The sequence below is a fragment of the Microcaecilia unicolor genome, chromosome 7, assembly GCF_901765095.1.
Source record: "Microcaecilia unicolor chromosome 7, aMicUni1.1, whole genome shotgun sequence".
NCBI lineage: Eukaryota > Metazoa > Chordata > Amphibia > Gymnophiona > Siphonopidae > Microcaecilia > Microcaecilia unicolor.
The window spans coordinates 2175165-2195365 of NC_044037.1; the positions used below are offsets into that span (position 1 = coordinate 2175165).

At 46.6% G+C, this 20201-nt stretch overlaps 1 protein-coding gene across 1 annotated transcript in view; it reads left to right on the forward strand.

The window, feature by feature from the left end:
* Window positions 1-20201, forward strand: part of IL2RG (interleukin 2 receptor subunit gamma) — a 45715-nt gene that overhangs the window by 9833 nt on the left and 15681 nt on the right. Inside the window, exons 2-4 of the mRNA XM_030210297.1 lie at window positions 2991-3081; window positions 6916-7097; window positions 7324-7463. Coding sequence (XP_030066157.1) covers window positions 2991-3081; window positions 6916-7097; window positions 7324-7463 — 413 coding nt within the window. The remainder of the gene's footprint in view (window positions 1-2990; window positions 3082-6915; window positions 7098-7323; window positions 7464-20201) is intronic.

A 20201-nucleotide genomic window follows, 5' to 3' on the forward strand; every position in this document is an offset into this window, starting at 1 on the left:
TTAACCGCTAAACATAGCTGTTTTGGTGCCGAATACTGGTGCCTAACCAGCAACATCACACGATATAACCAGTTATCTCCCGCTGAATAACCATGGTTAGGCGCTAAAATGCTATTTATTATTATTATTATTTATTATTTATTGCATTTCTATCCCACATTCCCCCACCTATTTGCAGGCTCAATGTGGCTTACATAGATTTGTTAACATTGCCAGAGACGGTGGTGGGAGGAGGGGCTGGTGGTTGGGAGGCGGGGATAGTGCTGGGCAGACTTATACGTTCTGTGCCAGAGCCAGTGGTGGGAGGCAGGGCTGGTGGTTGGGAGGCGGGGATAGTGCTGGGCAGACTTATACGGTCTGTGCCAGAACCGGTGGTGGGAGGAGGGGCTGGTGGCTGGGAGGCGGGGATAGTGCTGGGCAGACTTATACGGTCTGTGCCAGAGCCAGTGGTGGGAGGCGGGGCTGGTGGTTGGGAGGCGGGGATAGTGCTGGGCAGACTTATACGGTCTGTGCCAGAGACGGTGGTGGGAGGCGGGGCTGGTGGTTGGGAGGCGGGGATAGTGCTGGGCAGACTTATACGGTCTGTGCCAGAGACGGTGGTGGGAGGCGGGGCTGGTGGTTGGGAGGCGGGGATAGTGCTGGGCAGACTTACACGGTCTGTGCCAGAGCCAGTGGTGGGAGGCGGGGCTGGTGGTTGGAGGCGGGGATAGTGCTGGGCAGACTTACACGGTCTGTGCCAGAGCCTGTGGTGGGAGGCGGGGCTGGTGGTTGGGAGGCGGGGATAGTGCTAGGCAGACTTACACAGTCTGTGCCAGAGCCGGTGGTGGGAGGCGGGGCTGGTGGTTGGGAGGCGGGGATAGTGCTGGGCAGACTTACACGGTCTGTGCCCTGAAAAGGACAGGTACAAATCAAGGTAAGGTATACACAAAAAGTAGCACATATGAGTTTATCTTGTTGGGCAGACTGGATGGACCATGCAGGTCTTTTTCTGCCGTCATCTACTATGTTACTATGTTACTATATCAGGATATCAGATCAGATACAGTTAGTAATGTGTAGCGATTAGGAAGGGAAGAAAGAAGAAGGAAGAGAGTGATTAGGGTAGTTATAGAAGGTCCAGTTAAATAGTATTCAAAACTATTTAACTGTCTAGGAACGGCTCCTGTACAGCATTGTACACTATTACTGCAAGATTCTTGTTTGTCTTCATTCTTTTTTTAATTTGTTTTTGTTGCTGGATTGGGTGTTTGTCATCGCTTGTATGCCGATAACGTACAATTTTATTTTCCTGTTCCAGATACAGCAGTTGAGAATGTTCAGTTAGTGAAGTCTCATTTTTGTAAGGTTCAGTCCTGGTTAAGCATGAACGGATTAAGTGTAAATGTGGCAAAGACCCAAATTTTGTGGTTGTCGCGGGTCAGTGAGGTTTGGATTCTGTTTTGTGCCCATGTCAGATTCTATTCAGAGTTTAGGAGCGACCTTAGACACGACCTTGCCAATGAAGGTATACAGGGCCGCCAAAAGACTGAGCCGGGCCCGGGGCAAGGCCGCTGCCGCAGCCCCCCTCCAATCGCTACCACTATCGCCTCCCTCTCCTGCTCTCAGGCCGCCTGCACCGCAGTCCCTAGTCTCCACCCGCCCACCCCCAGCCCCGTCGACAAACCCCCCTCTGTCCGCCACCGTGACAGGGCCCCCTGCATTCAAATCGGTAGTGCCTCACCTCTGTGTGAAAGCGACAGATCGCCTCCCTTAGCACCTTCCCTCACTGTGTCCTGCCCTCGTCTGATGTAACTTCCTGTTTCCGTGAGGGCGGGGCACAGTGAGGGAAGGCCCGAAGGGAGGCGATCTGCCGCTTTCACGCGGAGGTGAGGCGCTGCCGATTTGAATGCAGGGGGCCTGGTCACAGTGGCGGACGGAGGGGGGGCTGTCGATGGAGCTGAGGCAGGCAGGTGAGACCAGGGACTGCAGCACCAGCGGCCTGGGAGCAGGAAAAGGAGAGAGACCCCGGCGCTGGGCCCCCCTTGGAGGCCCGGGGAATTTTGTTCCCCCTGCCCCCTCCCTCTCGGCGGCCCTGAAGGTACATGTTGGGTCGGTGATTCGTACAGTGTTTTTAAAATTGCGTTTGGTGACAGGGTTACGAGGTTTTCTCTCGGAGCAGAATGTTCATACGGTTTTGCGAAGTTATCTGTTACCGCACTTTGATTATTGTAACGCCTTGTTCTGTGGATTACCGCGTAATGTTGTGAGCTCTGCAGGTGGCGCAGAATGCTGCAGCCCGACTGCTTACTAGAGCAAGTAAGTTTGAGCATATTACCCCACATTTGAAAAAATTGCATTGGTTGCCCATTGCCTGGCAGATTCAATTTAAACTGCTGGTGTTGGTTTTTACGGCTCCCCATGATGAGGCTTCTCATGCTATGGTTCAAAAGTTGCAGAAGTATTATCCTACAAGATCCTTGCGATCACAGGATCAAGAATTGTTGTCTGTTCCCTCTGTCTGCAGTATTCGACTGCAGGCTGTTCGTTGTCGGAGCTCAATTGTGGAATGATTTGTGTCTTTCTGTTCGGCAATTGACTTCTTTGGTGGTATTTAAGAAACAGATAAAGGCTTTGCTATTTCAGAGAGTATTTTCTGAACCTTAGTTGGTGGGGGGGAGGGGGGGGGTTTGGGCTCCAAGATTAAGGCTCTGTTTATGTTTGTTGAGTGTATTGATGGTTTTTTATGTGATTCGATTATGTTTGTTGCATTGTAATGTGCCCAGATTTTTGGATGGGCAGATTATAGATTTTTGTAAAAAAATACGTACTGTTAGTTGAATGTTTCTATTGCTATAATGGAGCTATTCCTGCTGTCCGCCGCCTTGGGTAAATTTCTTCAAAGAGGTGGTAAATAAATCCTAATAAATAATGAATACATTTTCCCTGATATTCGGCAGGCGTGAGGAAGGTTGGTAGGGATGATCATTGATATCACCTGCCTTCTCTTACAGAGCCGGACTGTATAGTCTACAATGGTGATTACATGATGTGTATGTGGGAAAGCCTGGTGTCCTCTGGTAGCAACTATTCCTTCTATTACAGGTAAGAATGGACTTCAGAGAGTGTTCTGTCCCCCCAAATCAATCTTACTAACTGCAAGCAGCCCCGTGTTGTCATGTCTTTCGTGTAACAGTAGAGTATTCTCCATCCTCTTTTACCCTCCTGCCTGTGCTACACACACTGTAACTTAGATCAGTTCCTTATCTCTTGCTTAACTATACAAAGTACTTGCCTTGAGTTTAACTAACCATCAAATTATCCCAACTGACTCTTTACCACACATCTTGTTCCCATCATATATCTGCTCTTGGTCCCTCAGCTATATGGTAAGCCGTATTGCAGAAAATCATTAGCATCCTATGTCAGTTGAATATTCTAATTCAGCTTATTAGGCGTATTATTATTATTATTATTAGCATTTGTATAGCGCTACCAGACATACGCAGCGCTGAACATCTGACATAAAGAGACAGTCCCTGCTCAAAAGAGCTTACAATCTAAATAATACAGACAGACAAGACAGTTACAGGTGAGGGAAGTAATGGGTGAGAAGGGAGGAAGGGACAAGGGAGGGCAATTGAGTAGTGGCTAGGAGCTAAAAGCAGCAGTGAAAAGGTGGGTTTTCAGCATAGATTTGAAAACAGGTAGAGATGGAGCTAGACGTATAGGTCCAGGAAGTCTATTCCAGGCATAAGGTGCTGCGAGAGAAAAGGAGCAAAGCCTGGAGTTAGCAGTGGAGGAGAAGGGGGACGACAAGAGAGATTTGTCCAGTGAGCGGAGTTCACGGGGAGGAATGTAGGGAGAGATGAGAGCGGAGAGGTAATGGGGGGCTGCAGAGTGGATGCATTTAAAGGTCAGTACAAGAAGTTTAAACTGTATGTGGAATCTGACAGGGAGCCAGTGAAGTGACCTGAGGCGTGGGTTAGTGTGGGTAAAACAATTCTGGCAGAAAATAAGTCATGCCGCAGAATTTTGGACAGAGGAGAGAGATGGTTGAGCGGAAGACCAGTGAGAAGTAAATTGCAATAATCCAAGCGAGAGGTGACAAGGGTGTGGACAAGGGTTCTGGTGGCGTATTCAGAAAGGAAGGGGCGAATTTTGCTAATGTTGTAGATAAAGAAACGACAGGTTTTGGCAATCTGTTGAATATGTGCAGAGAAGGAGAGAGAAGAATCAAAGATGACTCCAAGGTTAGGAACCGAGGAGACAGGGAGGATGTGAGAGCTATTAACAAAGATAGAGAAAGGAGGAAGAGGGGAGGTGGGTTTAGGGGGGAAAATGAGAAGTTATTTATTATTATTATTATTATTTGTTGCATTTGTAGCCCACATTTTCCCACCTATTTGCAGGCTCAATGTGGCTTACATTATTTTGTTATTACATTGTCATTCCAGGCTATCAGATACAGTTATTAGTAAGGTGTAGAGATTTAGTAAGGGAAGAAAGAAGGAAGTGATTAGGGGATAAGTTTAGAAGGTGGACTTTCATAACTGGGTGGGTGGGTTGGTGAAGTGGATTAGTGAGGCTATAGGTTCTCTTTGTAGGCCTTGTTGAAGAAATGTGTCTTCAGAGATTTGCGAGTTAGTTATTTTGTCGATTGTTTTCAGGTCTGTAGGTAATGCATTCCATAACTGTGTGCTTCAGTTTTGGTCATGTTTAGTTTTAGATGGCGTTGAGACATCCAAGCAGGCTGAAATTTTGTCCTGGATTGAGGTTGAGATTTCAGGGGTGGAGAGGTAGATCTGAGAGTCATCAGCGTAAAGATGGTATCATTAGTATTATGCTAACATTGTATTATATCTCTCATATTTGAATTCTAGTGCTGTTAAATGTGTATACTTTTGATACTGTTTCATAATAGTTGTATTATTAAGTTTCAATTTCAAGTTTGCCTCATTTATTGTATTTATGTTTATTCTTGGTTATTTTACTATTGTTATGCTGTTAGCAAAATTATAAGTTTTATGTTAAACTGTACCCACTGTACACCACCTTGGGTGAATCTCTTCATAAAGGCGGTTAATAAATCCCAATAAATAAATAAATTATGGGGCGGCAGTGTCTCTGGAATTTTCAGTCTGTTCTCAGTAAGTGTTCCCAAGGGCCTCTGTGCCACCGGACTCTGGGCACCAAATGTGCCTCACCCCGAGTGTGCTCCCAAGGGCCTCTGTGCCACTGGACTCTGGGCACCAAATGCACCTCACCCCGAGTGTGCTCCCAAGAGACTCTGTGCCTCACCCTGAGTGTGCTCCCAAGGGCCTCTGTGCCACTAGACTCTCGGCAAAAATATAATGTGGCTCTTAAGGTTTATAAACAATTGGTGATTACAGTTAAATGAGCTTATTTTGAAGATCGCATTGTTCAAGCAGCTTCTCAGTCAAAAGCATTATTTGCAAAAGTGCAATCTTTAGTTGCCCCCCCCCCCCCCCCCCCCCCCAGTTAATACAGATAGTTTGCCACCGTATCAGCAGTTGGTGGAATATTTTCAATCTAAAATGGAGGGGGTCTGGTGGGGGATTCTCCAGATTTTCTGGATGATGATGTTGAAGATGAGTGCGATGTTTCCGATTGTTGGTCGGAGTTTAGTGCAGAGGATAGCAGCCCGTTAAATTTGTGTTCTGCAGGATTGTTGAAAGCATTGAAGTCTGATATTTTGCCATCTGTTGTGTTTCTTGTTAATCAGATGTTTGATGAGGCTGAGGTACCCAAGTACCTAAAGAAAGTGGCAGTTCGGCCATTGTTAAAGAAACCGTCGATGAAAACTGATTGTGTGGAGAATTTTCGTCCAATTTCAAATCTAGGTTTCTTGGCAAAAGTTTTGGAGCAGATAAACGGGGAAGGGAGATGGTAAATAGAGAGATAAGAAGAGAGTGAGGAGAAAAGAGGTGATGGATATATGATCGGAGGAGGAGGTGGGGAAGGGTGAGTGCTAGAAGATGAGAGATGAGCGTGAGGAGGAGAGGAGCAGTGGTTGTGTGAGAGAACAAGAGGGCAGGGGAGAATGAAATACTATAGGTAGGAGAAAGAGAAAAAGAAAAGCAATGGCAGTAGCCTAGCAAGGGGGAGGGGCGGTCCGCCCCGGGTGTCAGCTCAGGGGGAGGTGTTCCTTGCCAGCTCTTCCCCCCCAGCTCCCGCACCATACCTTTAAAAAGAATATCGGGAGGCGAGGCGCAGCGCCTCGCGCCTGCCCTGCACGTAAAAGAAATGTGGACCGTCGGGCCTTCTCTCGCTCTGTCTGTCCCGCCCTTGCGGAAATAGGAAGTTGCGTCAGTGGAGGGCGGGACAGACAGAGCGAGGAAAGAAGACCCGACGGTCCACACTTCTTTTACATGCAGGGCAGGCGCGAGGCGCTGCACCTCGCCTCCCGATATTCTTTTTAAAGGTAGGGTGCGGGAGCTGGTCGGGGGGGAGGGGACGTCATCGTGCTGCACCCGGGGGGGGGGGTGCAACGGCGAACCGCCCCGCCCCGGGTGGCAGCCCCCCCTGCTACGCCACTGAGCAATGGGACCTATTTAGAAATGTTCTCAACGTCATTTCATGCTCTACTCTTTGTAATCAATATATTGGTTAGTCTCTAAGGTGCCAGCTGCCTATCGGTTTTGTTACTTTTCAAGGTTTTATGTTGTGGACAGTGTCTCTGATTTCACTCTGTGTTCGATCATGTCATAGTTTTGTTCAGGGTCTTTAATGTGTTATATACTGTACATAGAGATAGTTCTCCCGTTGTTTCTGTTTCTTCCACACTATCCCGTCTCTGCCCCTCTACTTTCATTTTCCTGCATCCTCTGTCATCCCTATCTCCTCTCTTTCCCCCTGACTGTAGCCCTCAGTTTCTCAACTGTACCCATCCTTAGCCGACATGTCTCCCTGCTTCAGGTATGAATGGGAAGGAGCTTCAGAGTGCAAACGCTATATCAAGCAGCAAGACTTAAATATTGGCTGCAACTTTACTAAGAGTGAGCTGAAGTTTTTCCATCCATTTCAAATCCATCTGAACGGAAGCCATGGAGCCCGGCATCTGCCCATTGTATCTGCAAAACTACAGCTGCAAGATAGAGGTATGGAAGAACATAAGCACCCCATTACCCCTAGATAAGCTCACGTGGTCCACTGGACAACACACTTCAACCCAGTCCAGCACATAGGGGGAAGACTCCAGGGGTCAGCGAGGACTTGGAGTGATCATGTAAAAGCAGGGGGTTATCGAGACCAGTGTGTCAGTAAAGTATAGCAGTACAAGAAGGTAAATGCAATGGATAATTCGAAGTTCTCTGTCTTTTACAGTGAAGCCAAATCCTCCTGTAAACCTGACCATAAGAAACATAAGCAGGAACCAGCTGGCACTGAGCTGGAAAGCGGAATACAAGAATGACTGTTTGGAGTTCCTCGTCCGTTTCAAAAGCACCACCGACACCCTCCCCACGGTAACTATTAATCTCTGCGTTTCCCACTCACCTCTGTCTTCCGTCTCTTACTCGGTGAGCAAGTGAAAGAAAAATTTATAACTGGGTGCCTCATTCATGCACCACCGGCGCACCTAAATGTATAGAACACTCGAATTCTCACAGGTAACAGTACACTTATATGAGCATAGCAGGCAGCGGAATGATTAATGCTATTCTGTAAGGACGTGTGTAAGTGATATTAGAGTGATTAAGTGCTTGTCCACCCACCTGGGGCTACCCCTTGTGGCCACTTAGAGGGTCTATCCCCAGCACAGCTCAGTTCTGCCTGCACCTGCCGCTTGTGCTGTACACTAGCACCCTCCTCCCACTGACTGAATCACAACCACCTCTGGTCTAGTCTCCCGCTCTCAAATTATCTCCAGTGATATCTAGGTTACTGGGGACCACACTCCCAGTGGTTCCACAGTTCCCAGAAAGCACTCATGGGACTCAACACACAAACAACCAAGATTCTTAGTCAGTCCAGACAAGCAGAGGCAATAAACTAAAAATGTTTATTGTCATGAAAAATTAGAACAATGAACAGTTCTTCTTTCTTTCATACCATGTCCTGTAGCTTGGCATAGTCTTCCTTTCACTTTTCTGTTTGACCTTGCAACTGGTCCTTAACCTCTATCAGTTACTGTTGGAAGGACTTCTTTTCCCCCTGTAGTTGACCCACATACACAGCGGCTTGTTACAATTCATCTGCCAGCATTTTAGTATAGCAGTCGGCCTCCTCCAACTCGCTAGCTAGATCCTGAGATGGGTCCTGAACCTTTACTGGGTGATCTTCAAGGGGTTGCCTCTCTTCCCCTGGCTAAGGCATCATGACAGACAACCAATCTAGGTCTTCAATCACCTCTAGACTACAGTGGTTGACTTCCTTCCACCTCTTGGGCTGCACATGAGAAAGGCACAACCTCTACCTGTTGTTCATGATGGGTCCCCTTTTCCTTCTTCGGGCTTCTGGGTTTGGGTTGGAACTCACTCATTTGTCCAGGAATTGCTTTCACTTTCTGCCAAGTCACTTGTCTGGCTTCTGGCTTCCTTCCTTTGTCAGAGCACTTAACCTCCTTAAACCCTTCAAATTTTGGCAGGTTACTTAACATGCTCCTTCTTGGAAATTCTTATCTTCCTTCCTTCTGGTGCCTTCTTGGTTACCCCTGTTAGTCATCCCTAGTGACTGTTTCATGACCCTCTTTTTGTCCTTTTCCTGCTTCTCAGCCATGCCTCACTCCCAGGACCAATAGTCCTCTGAATTTACAGGGCATTGTTGCAGGGCTAACCAGGTCTCTTGCCATTCTTGCTCCCAGAATCCCATCATAATGCTCGGTTTCCCTCAGCCTTCCAGGTACCTGCAGTGGCTTCCGCCAGTATATAATGAAGTACTGATTTTGACCAGCTACTCCATTCTGGGATTTCCAGCAGTTTTTCTGGCAGTTTGGTTACAACTTGGAGTCTCTCACTCTCTCCAGTCTGCTGTGCCTTCAGGGACTGCCCTTTCCTCAGGACAATCAGCTCCAAGTCTGGCTCCAATCACTACACTGGACCAGCTTTTGCAGACTGCTCTAGCAATAACAACCGTTCTTAGTTTCACTGAACACCTCCTGCTTTAGAAGCTGCTTCTCAGTTAGTTACACTACCTCCTTTTCAGGTGCATTCAGCAGCTTAATCAAACCTCAGCTTGTCAGAACCCTTCCTTTGAAGCTCTCTCTATCCCTGAAGCCCCAACAGTCTCCCACTGCTCTTCCAACCAGCAGCATCCTCCAGGGTTTTACCCGCTTTCTCACTTTTATGTTTCAACACTTTTATTAAGATCCAACTGACACAGTGCAAACATTACACCATTCACAAGAAGTACAAACATAGGCTTGCAGTAAGTTCACACCCTCCAATACTAGTCCATACTCTATGGGATTTTTTACATGTACAGAACACTCAAGAATAATTCAAAGTAAATTTATGTTTTAGGTGTAATCCCCTCTTTCCCTGTCCCCCTCCCCCCACCCCCCTCCCAAGAATCCATCCCCACCCACAACGATGCAACTAAAGATTCTCCAGAATAAGGCACCTTTAAATCCAAGTAATACATCCTATACCTTCCCCCCTCCTTTAAATTCTCCCTCCCCCCTTAAAAAAAACAAAAAAACAACTTATAAGCCGTTTAACACTGAACTGCGCGCGCGTGGAGTCAGAGACTGGATATAGGGACCCCAAGTCTCCAGAAACTGTGACCTCTTCTTCTGTGAGGGTCCCACCGCCCTTCGCTCATGCAATAGAAGATTGTGAAATCTGTTCCTCCAATGCCAAAAATCAGGTGGGTCCGCAGAGACCCACCCATGCATAATCACTTTTTTCCCCATCAAACAGGCCCTGCGGATCAACTGTCTCGAGCCCCTCTTCTGGAAGACAAAAAGCTCATATTTATCAAATAGTATCCCCAGAGGCGTAAAACTTATTCGAGACTGTACCAACCCCTCCAAATATTCTATGATCTGATGCCAATATTTTTGTGTGGCAGTGCAACCCCAAAGACAGTGGTACAGTGTGCCTTCCTGCCTCTGACACTTAGAGCAGAGTGGATCAGGCACCCCTCCCATCTTAAACAGCTGCGTCTTGGTCATATAAGCCCTGTGTAGAATTCGAAACTTTCCCGCAGACTCGCATTCACAGAGATCTCCGGGATTCGGGACACCAACTTTGTATAATCTAAAGTCAAACCGGGTCTCTGCATGTCACGGGCCCATCGAGTGGTGATTGCTTCAGTATGTCTCTGCGGGTCTATTACCCAAAGAAGCTTATGCGCTTTCTCACTTTTAAAATCTTTTTCTTTTCTCTTTCTTTAACCCTAGGGGGCTCCTAGCTGCGCCTCAGGCGGCATCTTGCCTTGGGACACCCCTGCCTACAGTTCTGCTACTTCTTCATAGCAACTCCTACCAAAACACCAGCAAGACTGGCTTTTCAAACCTTTATAGCTGGCTACTGCAGTTTCCTACTTCATCAGACTCTCCCATGACCTCTCCCCCCCTTTAAAGGTTACTGCCTTATTCATGGAATTATCCCCATGGGGGCAATTCTGTAACAGCCAACAGGGCACCTCCACTTACACACTCTAATGCTGCACGGGAAGAGCCGATTCTACAATGACATCTGGGCACAAGCGTAAACACACCAAGGCACGACTACTTTCACCAGGTCAATGGCCGAGTACACTGACGAACATAGTATTTGATAAGTTCTTGGAGGTATGTCCATGCCCAGCCATGCTCTGCCCATGGTCATTCACCCCTTTCGCCTACCATTATCTTCTAGAACAGCGTGTAATTCACTTTCCCACTGCCACTGCTTTCTAGTGCTCTTATTTACATAAGATATTGTCCCAACTGAACTCTTCTGATCTCGAGATTATTGCCTGCAAATTAAGTGATGCTGCTTAGTTGCAGCCCATATGCCTTGTTCTCTTCTATCGCCTTCCAGGAAGCTGATCTGCCTCGGAAGGTTCTACTGAATTCCTCTCAGATATCTGCATTAGTAGGTGATATTACTTTGCATCTTGATAACCCTAGGGTTGTTAAGACAAAGAGCTCGCTTGACTTTCTCACCTCCTGACGATTCCTTCTACCACATTCCCAATCCTCCCACATTAGGGGTCATCTACTGGATCTGCACATATGAAGAATTTCTGCCTGGGTAACCCATCCTGGTGCCGTGTCCCTTGGTCAGACCATAAGACTCTAGAGTTCACTCTTTACTGGAGAAGCTACTAGATCTTTTCAGACCACTTTCACCTCTCCTCTTAAATCGAGAGGCAGAATTGATCCTGTAAAATTCTGGTCTGGAATCTTTGAGAGTCCACTGCTTGGACACTAAGGCTGCCACGAACTGAAAACGTTTGGGAACCACTGCCTTAGCAAAGGTCTGAATTAGGTTCAAATCCTTCTGCTGTTTCTTGTCATCTTGAGCAAGTCACTTAACCCTCCACTGCCTCAGGCACAAATAGTAAACCTTCTAGAAAAAAGGGAAACCTCACCCTGAGCTACTAATGAAAAGTTGGGAGCTAAATCATAAGAACATAAGCATTGCCATACTGGGACAGACCGAAGGTCCATCAGGCCCAGTTTCCTGTTTCCAACAGTGGCCAATCCAAATCACAAGTACCTGGCAAGATCCTACAACAGTAAAACAGATTTTATGCTGCTTATCCTAGAAATAAGCAGTGGATTTTCCCCAAGTCCATCTTAATAATGGCTTATGGGCTTTTTTTTTAGGAAGTTATCCAAACCTTTTTTAAACCCTGCTAAACTAACTGTTTTTACCATTCTCTGGCAATGAATTACAGAGTTTAATTACACGTTGAGTGAAGAAATATTTTCTACAGTTTGTTTTAAATGTACTACTTAGTAGATTCATTGCATGCTCTCCTAGTCCCAGTATTTTTGGAAAGAGTAAACAAGCAATTCACCTCTACCCATTCTAGTCCACACCATGATTTCCTGTTGTTTTCACATTTGCACAGTAAGTTTGGTTGTCCAGAGAGCAGGGAACATGTTTTCCCAGTATTCTGTCTTCTGCAGTGTATTGGGATCCCTCATTGGGATAAGGAATCAAACTTTGACTTGAGATTACAAAGTAAATACACTGAACTGATTAGGAAGATCCATCAGGCAGTGCTGTGTTTTCAAACAATTCACAGCCAAGGTCACATCATCCTGTATTTCAGGATTTTCCATCATAGGCCCAAGAAGCTGAATCCTGAAATGTATTAAGAGGCCTTTTCCCCACAACCTTCCCTTGCAAGCTTTGTAACTCCACTTGCATAACTCTAGTGCCCTCTAGGGGTCTATTACCGGTTTGCGTACAAAAACACAGGAACATAAGCAGGGGTTTCTCACTCCACAGGTTTTGAGTTTCCAATTTTAGGGATTTATTTTTTGAGGCAATTAGTGGTGTTGCCGGGATCAAACAACAGGGGTTTATCTGTGTATTTGCATCACAAAAAAACAACTTGTTTTAATGTATATTTCTATTTATTAGAATTTATTTACCACCTTTTCGAAGGAATTCACTCAAGGCAGTGTAGAGTAAGAATAAATCAAACATGAACAATAGACAATTATAAATAACAGCACAAAGTATGACACACCAGCTTATTTTCGAAAGAGAAAGACGCCAATATTTCGACCCAAATCGGGAGATGGGCGTCCGTTTCCCGTGAGCGCCCAAATCGGTATAATCGAAACCCGATTTTTGGCGTCCTCAACTGCAGTCCGTCACGGACGACGAACAAAGATCACTGGGGTGTGTCAGAGGCGAGACTGGGGCGTGGTTATCGGCCAAGGAGAGATGGGCGTCTTTAGCTGATAATCGAAACAAGAAGGGCGTTTTTGACGAGAATTTGGTCCGCTTTATTTGGACCCTTTTTTTCAGGTCCAAGACCCAAACAAGTGCCCCAACTGACCACCGGAGGGAATCGGGGATGACCTCCCCTGACTCCCTCAGTGGTCACTAACCCCCTCCCACCAAAAAACCCCACTTTACAAACTTTTATGCCAGCCTGTATGCCAGCCTCAAATTCCCTACCCACCTCCATGACAGCAGAATGTGTTCTATCCTCTGACAGCCTTTCCCTGGTTCTGATGTGGCTCTCGGGTGAGTGTGACACCTTTTCTGTTATGCGCACTGCAGAGTCACATCAGCAATGCATTGTGGTGGGTGTAGGGTATTTTATTTTTTATTACATTTGTACCCCGCGCTTCTCCACTCATGGCAGGCTCAATGCGGCTTACATGGGGCAATGGAGGGTTAAGTGACTTGCCCAGAGTCACAAGGAGCTGCCTGTGCCTGCAGTGGGAATCGAACCCAGTTCTCCAGGACCAAAGTCCACCACTCCTCCTCTGGGCTCTGTGATTCCACTAGCTTGTGTTAAATGCTCACGATGTTGGTAGTTGGTAGGCTCTACTCCCATGGTGCTTTTCCCTCTGCTTACTGGGTCAGAGTGTGCCCTGTTTTGTTTCTGGTAGTCCATGAGATAGTGGCCATTTGTGTAAGACACTTTTAGATCCCTTTCATGTGTTAGCCACGTTACAGCACTTAGTTCTTACCCTGAATGTTGCTGAAAGAGGGCATTGTACACCATTCTGCCAGCTCGGACCTACTGCTCATCTTAGTACCAGCGAGACTCGTTGCCAGTGGGGCACAACCTCTGATCTGCAGTTAACTGTGAGTAAAGGTGCTTTTTCAAATAAAGGACGTTTTCAGCGAGATTAGTCTTCAGGTATCAACTGCTGTGCCAAGGTTATGCACCAGCAACAAGTCCTGTCCCTGGAGCACTTTTAGTGGGTACTGCAGTGCACTTCAGGCAGGCAGACCCAGGCCCACCCCCCCACCCCCACCTGTAACACTTGTGGTGGTAAATGGGAGGCCTCTAAAACCCACTGTACCCACATGTAGTTGCCCCCTTCACCCCTAAGAGCTATGGTAGTGTTGTACATTTGTCCCTCCCACGACCAAATGGCTTGGATTGGGACGTTTCTGAGCTGGGCATTTTTAGTTTCCATTATCGTAAAAAAAAAAAAAAAAACCCATCTCAGAAGGGACCAAATCCATGGCATTTGGTCCGTCCAAACCGTATTTTCGAAACGAAAGATGGACGCCCATCTTTTTCGATAATACAGTCTGTCCCGCTTCTTCGCATACCCGTTTTCAGACATCGACGCCCATGGAGATGGGCGTTCGCGTTCGATTATGCCCCTCATAGTACACTACTTACAATGTCAACACAGTATGTAACAGAACATTTTAATAGACAGCGTAGGGTGTAAGCAAAGATGGAACATATAGAGATACCTTTATGAGTGGATTTTATTAATTGACACAAAAGACAAGTTTCCAGTGCCAGGCCCTCTTCATCAAGTTCCAGCAATATCATCACCCCTCCCCCCCATCTCAGAGCCCTAGGAACAGCTCAAAAAACCACCTCAGCTATCCCCAATGCCCTGCATCTGCTCAAGCCACCTGTATCTCAATCCCCTGCATCACCAAGAGCTTTGAAATGAGGAACAGGAAGTGTCTGGGACTCTGCAGCTAACACTACAGGAGAGTTTGAAATAGGGGAACAGGAAGCATAGGAGAACTTTTCAAAATGATTAGGGGTGCTGAACACAACCCAATATTCTCCCTCCGCCTGCCACCACCAGAGATCAATATGAAGGCAAAAGAATTGAACCTGAAACCTCAAGAAGTCAACTAAAATGGACACCATCAGAGATATGCATTTCCAAAAACTGACATATTCCAATTAATTAATTCAGAATAAACACAGTTTATACCTAATTATTCAACCACCCTTAAAATTCACCTTTGGGTTTAAAAAGCAAAACTATGTGCATGTACGGACTGGATAAATTAATTAAAATATAGTTTAAAGTAAATGCCCTTAATATGTAATACTTGGTAGCAATACTAATGGAATATTCACACAGCAGGCAGCCTGAGTCAACAGATTTATTTTCCACTGAACTTAATTAACTTTGTATGAACTTGTTGGCTAACAGTGTGCTGAACTGGACAATGTTGGCACATTTAGACTTCCTCTGGACAGAACCTCTGCATGAAGGAAGCCCTTTCCTCATTATTCAATACCTATCTGTGAAATAACAGTCATAAAAAAGGCAAGTTTATTTTTATAATAACCACTGAATTCCACAAAACAAAAAGGAGCAAGTTCCCACATGCCATCTTTTTCTTTTGATGTAGGCACAGGGGGAAAAAAATATGTTAAATGCTCCCAGGTCACAACCTAATTAATGTTTTTTGTGGGTTTTCTTTTTTATTGTAGTTATAAATAGTAAGTCTGATTTTTAAGCACCTGATTCTCATAACATGATATCTGTTTTGGTGGCTCTTTACGAGGTGAAAACATCTCTGCACAAATACAGAGAATCCCTATAATCAGCCCTTCCAAATGACACAATGGTTTACAGTTTAGAATTAATTAGCTAATACTTCCCCTGTGTACATCCGTATGCTGCAAAGTCGGCATGTTTGGAAAAAATAAGCGAGATCAAATCAAAATGTTAACAACAATAAAGAACAACAGGGTAGGTAGAGCAGCTCATAGGTTTGCTTGCTTTCTTTTGTGTGAATGGGGATGACCGATAGCTGCACGGAGGAGAGAGCAGAGTAGACTTAATTATTGACTTCAGCTTTTCAACGTTGCCTGTTGTGGCTCCCTGTACTGCTACCCTTCTTCAGTTTTCTGGGCTGACGACAGCATCAATGAGGTAGACACAGTGCCTTTGGGATCCTTAAAAGCTCTCCCTCTGTTGCAGCCTCCCACTTATATGGGACAGGAAACTGTAGCAGAGGGAAAGCTTGTGGGCCGCTGAAGGTAGTGTGTTTACCTTACTGATGCTGCCAGCAGCCCAGAAAATTGAAGGACAGCGATGTAGGGCAAGGAGCGGGAGGGGAGCCAGTAGTACCTAAACATGGGCACTTTACACCAATGCCCCAAATTATTGGGGGTGCTTGAGCACCCACAGAGTCAGCGCCTATCAAAGGAGCCAACTTTTCAAAATTATTGGGGGTGCTAATCCCAATGGAAATAACCCCTCCCTGGACACATAAAAGGAATTTTCTCAATATTGGGGGTGCTCAAACACCCACAGCACCCACAGAGTCGGCTCCAATGGCACCTATGACAGGAAGTGTCTGGGACTCTGCAGTTTTCACTGTGGGAGAGTTTGAAATGGGGGAACAGGAAGTGTCTGGGACTCTGTAGCTAACACTGCAGGAAGTTATGAAGTGGGAGAACAGGAAGTGCCTTTTCTCTTGTTTCAGAGCCTTTCTAGTGCTAGTGGCAGAGCTGGTGAAACAGAGAGCAGCAGAAGTGAGAGGAGAAGCTCGTGCCACTGCTGAGGGACCCTCACAGTCAGGGCCGGTCTTAGGGCGAGGTGACCACATAGGGCCTCACGCTCAAGGGGGCCCCGTGCGGTGCGCCCCCGACCGCCCGAGTTCCAGTCCCCCTCCCTCTGAATTTTAAAAGTTACCTCATCGGTTTACAGCCAGGCAGCAGCAGGAGTGAAAAGCGTGCGAGCTGCTTGGCGCTTCAGGAGCCTTCCTTTCCCTCTTTCAGCTCTGGTCCCGCCCTCATGGAAACAGGAAATGAGGGCGGGACCAGAGCTGAGAGAGGGAAAGGAAGGCTTCTGAAGCGCCGAGCAGCTCGCACGCTTTTCACTCCTGCCGCTGCCTGTAATCCGACGAGGTAACTTTTTAAATTCAGAGGGAGGGGAGGGAAGCCTCGGAGGGAGGGAGGTCTTGGAAGGTGGGGAGCCTTGGAGCTGGCAGGGAGGGAGGGAGGGAGGGAGGCCTTGGAATTGGCAGGGAGAGGGGACTTGGAGCTGGGAAGGAGGGAGGAGCCCTGGAGCTTGGAGGGGGGGCCGGGCCTTGGAGCTTGGCGGGAGGGGGGGATGGTCCTGGAGCTCAGAGGGGATGGCTGGCCCTGGAGCTAGGGTGGGGGTGGAGCTATGGTGGGGCGGAGCTATGGTGGAGCTAGGGTGGGGGCGGAGCTGAGGTGGGGCTCCATCAAATTGGTCTGCACAGGGCACTTGCTAAGACCGGCCCTGCTCACAGTGGCTGGCTCTGATAACGTCACCTGGCTGTGACAGCAGTTGCAGGGTGGTGTCATCAGAGCCGAGGAAAGGGTTTTATAAGCAAAAATCAGAAGCTTTATGCATAAGATAGGCCATCCTGCTGGGTCAGACCAAAGACCATCGAAAGAGTGGTGCTGAGTTGAGATCAACAAATGTGAACTCCTACACATATATCCAGAACTGCCTTACGATATTTGCTTGTTATATTACTATCATGCTTTATCATTATCATGTCATCCAAGATCTTTCTGTAATACTAAATGTCTGTTTTCTTATATATTTCCACTATTCATGATGTATTGTAAGCCACATTGAGCCTGCAAAGAGGTGGGAAAATGTGGGATACAAATGCAATAAATAAATAAAATAAATAAAGGAAATACTGGGCAGAAGTACATAAGTGCTAGAAAAGTTCTAAAAATAATAATCTAGAGCACGTAGATGGTCTGTTAGTCTCAAAAACCAAATCAAAATGTAGTGACCTCTATTAATCATGTGGTGTCTAATTAGGTATTTTATTAAAGAGGAAAACCCTCAAACCCAGGCACATACTCCTTTTGTTGAATCCAACTTTACGGAGCACTGCCTGATCTTCACTGGCTGAAAAACCTCTTCTCTATACTGTAACCCTAAAAAAAACCTTCAAAGATTTATAGTAAATTATGAGGGTTACTTATCTTACTGCCGTTAAACTACTGTGCAGTCTTGTATGCAGTCGCAGTCTTCTTAACCCCGTCCACCATGTTGAGTGAAGAAAAAGTTTCTCTGACTCATTTTAAATTTACTACATTCTAGCTTCATCAAATGCCCCTAGTCCTAGTATTTTTGGAAAGCGTGAACAGACGCTTCACATCTACCCGTTCAACTCCACTCATTATTTTATAGACCTCTATCATATCTCCCCTCAGCCGCCTTTTCTCCAAGCTGAAGAGCCCTAGCTGCTTTAGCCTTTCCTCATAGGGAAGTCGTCCCATCCCCTTTATCGTTTTTGTCGCCCTTCTCTGCATTTTTCTAATTCCACTTTATCTTTTTTGAGATGTGGCGACCAGAATTGAACACAATATTTCAGATGCGGTCGCACCATGGAGCGATACAAAGATGGGCATGGAAGCATTTCAGAATTAATGAAATACAAATGAGCCTCAGAAAGAGACCATCAGGCAATGAAGCGGAAAGTTTGAAACAGAGAGATCAATACCAGAGTGATGCACTGGTTCGTGAGCCATCAACCCTCCACCTGTGAGGTGTCAGTTAGGGCAGGCAAGGATCAGTGGAGGCCTGGAAGGAAGACCAGTTGCTCAACCCAAGAAAGTTGAGCTGAGGGGGGAGTGTGTGATGGAGATATTGGAAAAATCCCTGATCCTCCTTGGGGACAACAGTCCAGTCCACCTTAATAGGAATATTGCTGAGGGACCTGACTCAGAAGGTGAGACCCAGAGGTAGAGAGAAACAGGAGGGCGGAGGGAGGTCTCCAACCTATGTTCCCACCTGTGAATAGAGGATGTGCTACTGTAAGCCTGCAGGGGTAATGTGGATTCTGGGGCCAAATAAAGCTTTGTTTTGTGCTGTGAACCTTGTTCATCCACTACTACTACTACTACTACTACTTAACATTTCTAGAGCGCTACTGGGGTTACGCAGCGCTGTACAGATTAACAAAAAAGGACAGTCCCTGCTCCAAGGAGCTTACAATCTAATGGGCGAAATGTCAAGTAGGGGCAGTCCAGATTTCCTGAATAGAGGTATGATGGTTAGGTGCCGAAGGCAACATTGAAGAGGTGAGCTTTTAGCAAGGCTTTGAAGATGGGCAGGGAGGGGGCCTGGCGTATGGGCTCAGGGAGTTTATTCCAGGCATGGGGTGAGGCGAGGCAGAAAGGGCGGAGCCTGGAGTTGGCGGTGGTGGAGAAGGGTACCGACAGGAGGGATTTGTCTTGAGAACGGAGGTTACGGGTAGGAATATAAGGCGAGTTGAGGGTAGATAGGTAGGGAGGGGCTGTAGATCGAGTGCATTTGTAGGTTAATAGGAGAAGCTTAAACTGTATGCAGTAGCTGATCGGAAGCCAGTGAAGTGACTTGAGGAGAGGGGTGATATGAGTGTACCGGTTCTGGCGGAATATAAGACGTGCAGCAGAGTTCTGAACAGACTGAAGGGGGGGATAGATGGCTAAGTGGGAGGCCAGTGAGGAGTAGGTTGCAGTAGTCAAGGCGAGAGGTAATGAGAGAATGGATGAGAGTTCGGGTGGTGTGCTCAGATAAGAAGGGGCTCTTAAGGGCCTCACCGCAGAGTCCACTTCTTTGCATTCGTCTCCTAACTTCTTAATTAGGTACCAGGCTATTTACATAGTAACATAGTAAATGACGGCAGAAAAAGACCTGCATGGTCCATCCAGTCTGCCCAACAAGGCAAACTCATATGTGCTACTTTTTGTGTATACCCTACTTTGATTTGTACCTGTCCTCTTCAGGGCACAGACCGTATAAGTCTGCCCAGCACTATCCTCGCCTCCCACCACTGGCTGGCTCTGCCACCCAATCTCGGCTAAGCTCCTTAGGATCCATTCCTTCTGAACAGGATTCCTTGATGTATATCCCACACGTGTTTGAATTCTGTTACCGTTTTCATTTCCACCACCTCCCGCGGGAGGGAATTCCAAGCATCCACTACTCTCTCCGTGAAAAAATACTTCCTGACATTTTTCTTGAGTTTGCCCCCCTTCAATCTCATTTCATGTCCTCTCGTTCTACCGCCTTCACACCTCCGGAAAAGGTTTGTTTGCGGATTAATACTTTTCAAATATTTGAACGTCTGTATCATATCACCCCTGTTTCTCCTTTCTTCCAGAGTATACATGTTCAGGTCATCAAGTCTCTCCTCATACGTCTTGTAACGCAAATCCCTTACCATTCTCGTAGCTTTTCTTTGCACCGCTTCAATTCTTGAATTGAATTCAGAGAATGCGCCCAAGATGGCAGGTAGCAAATATCACAGCTCTCTCTCTCTCACCTCCTCACATACAAACCAGACCCTTTTGCTAACATTTTTCTTCCAACACTATTAGGCTCA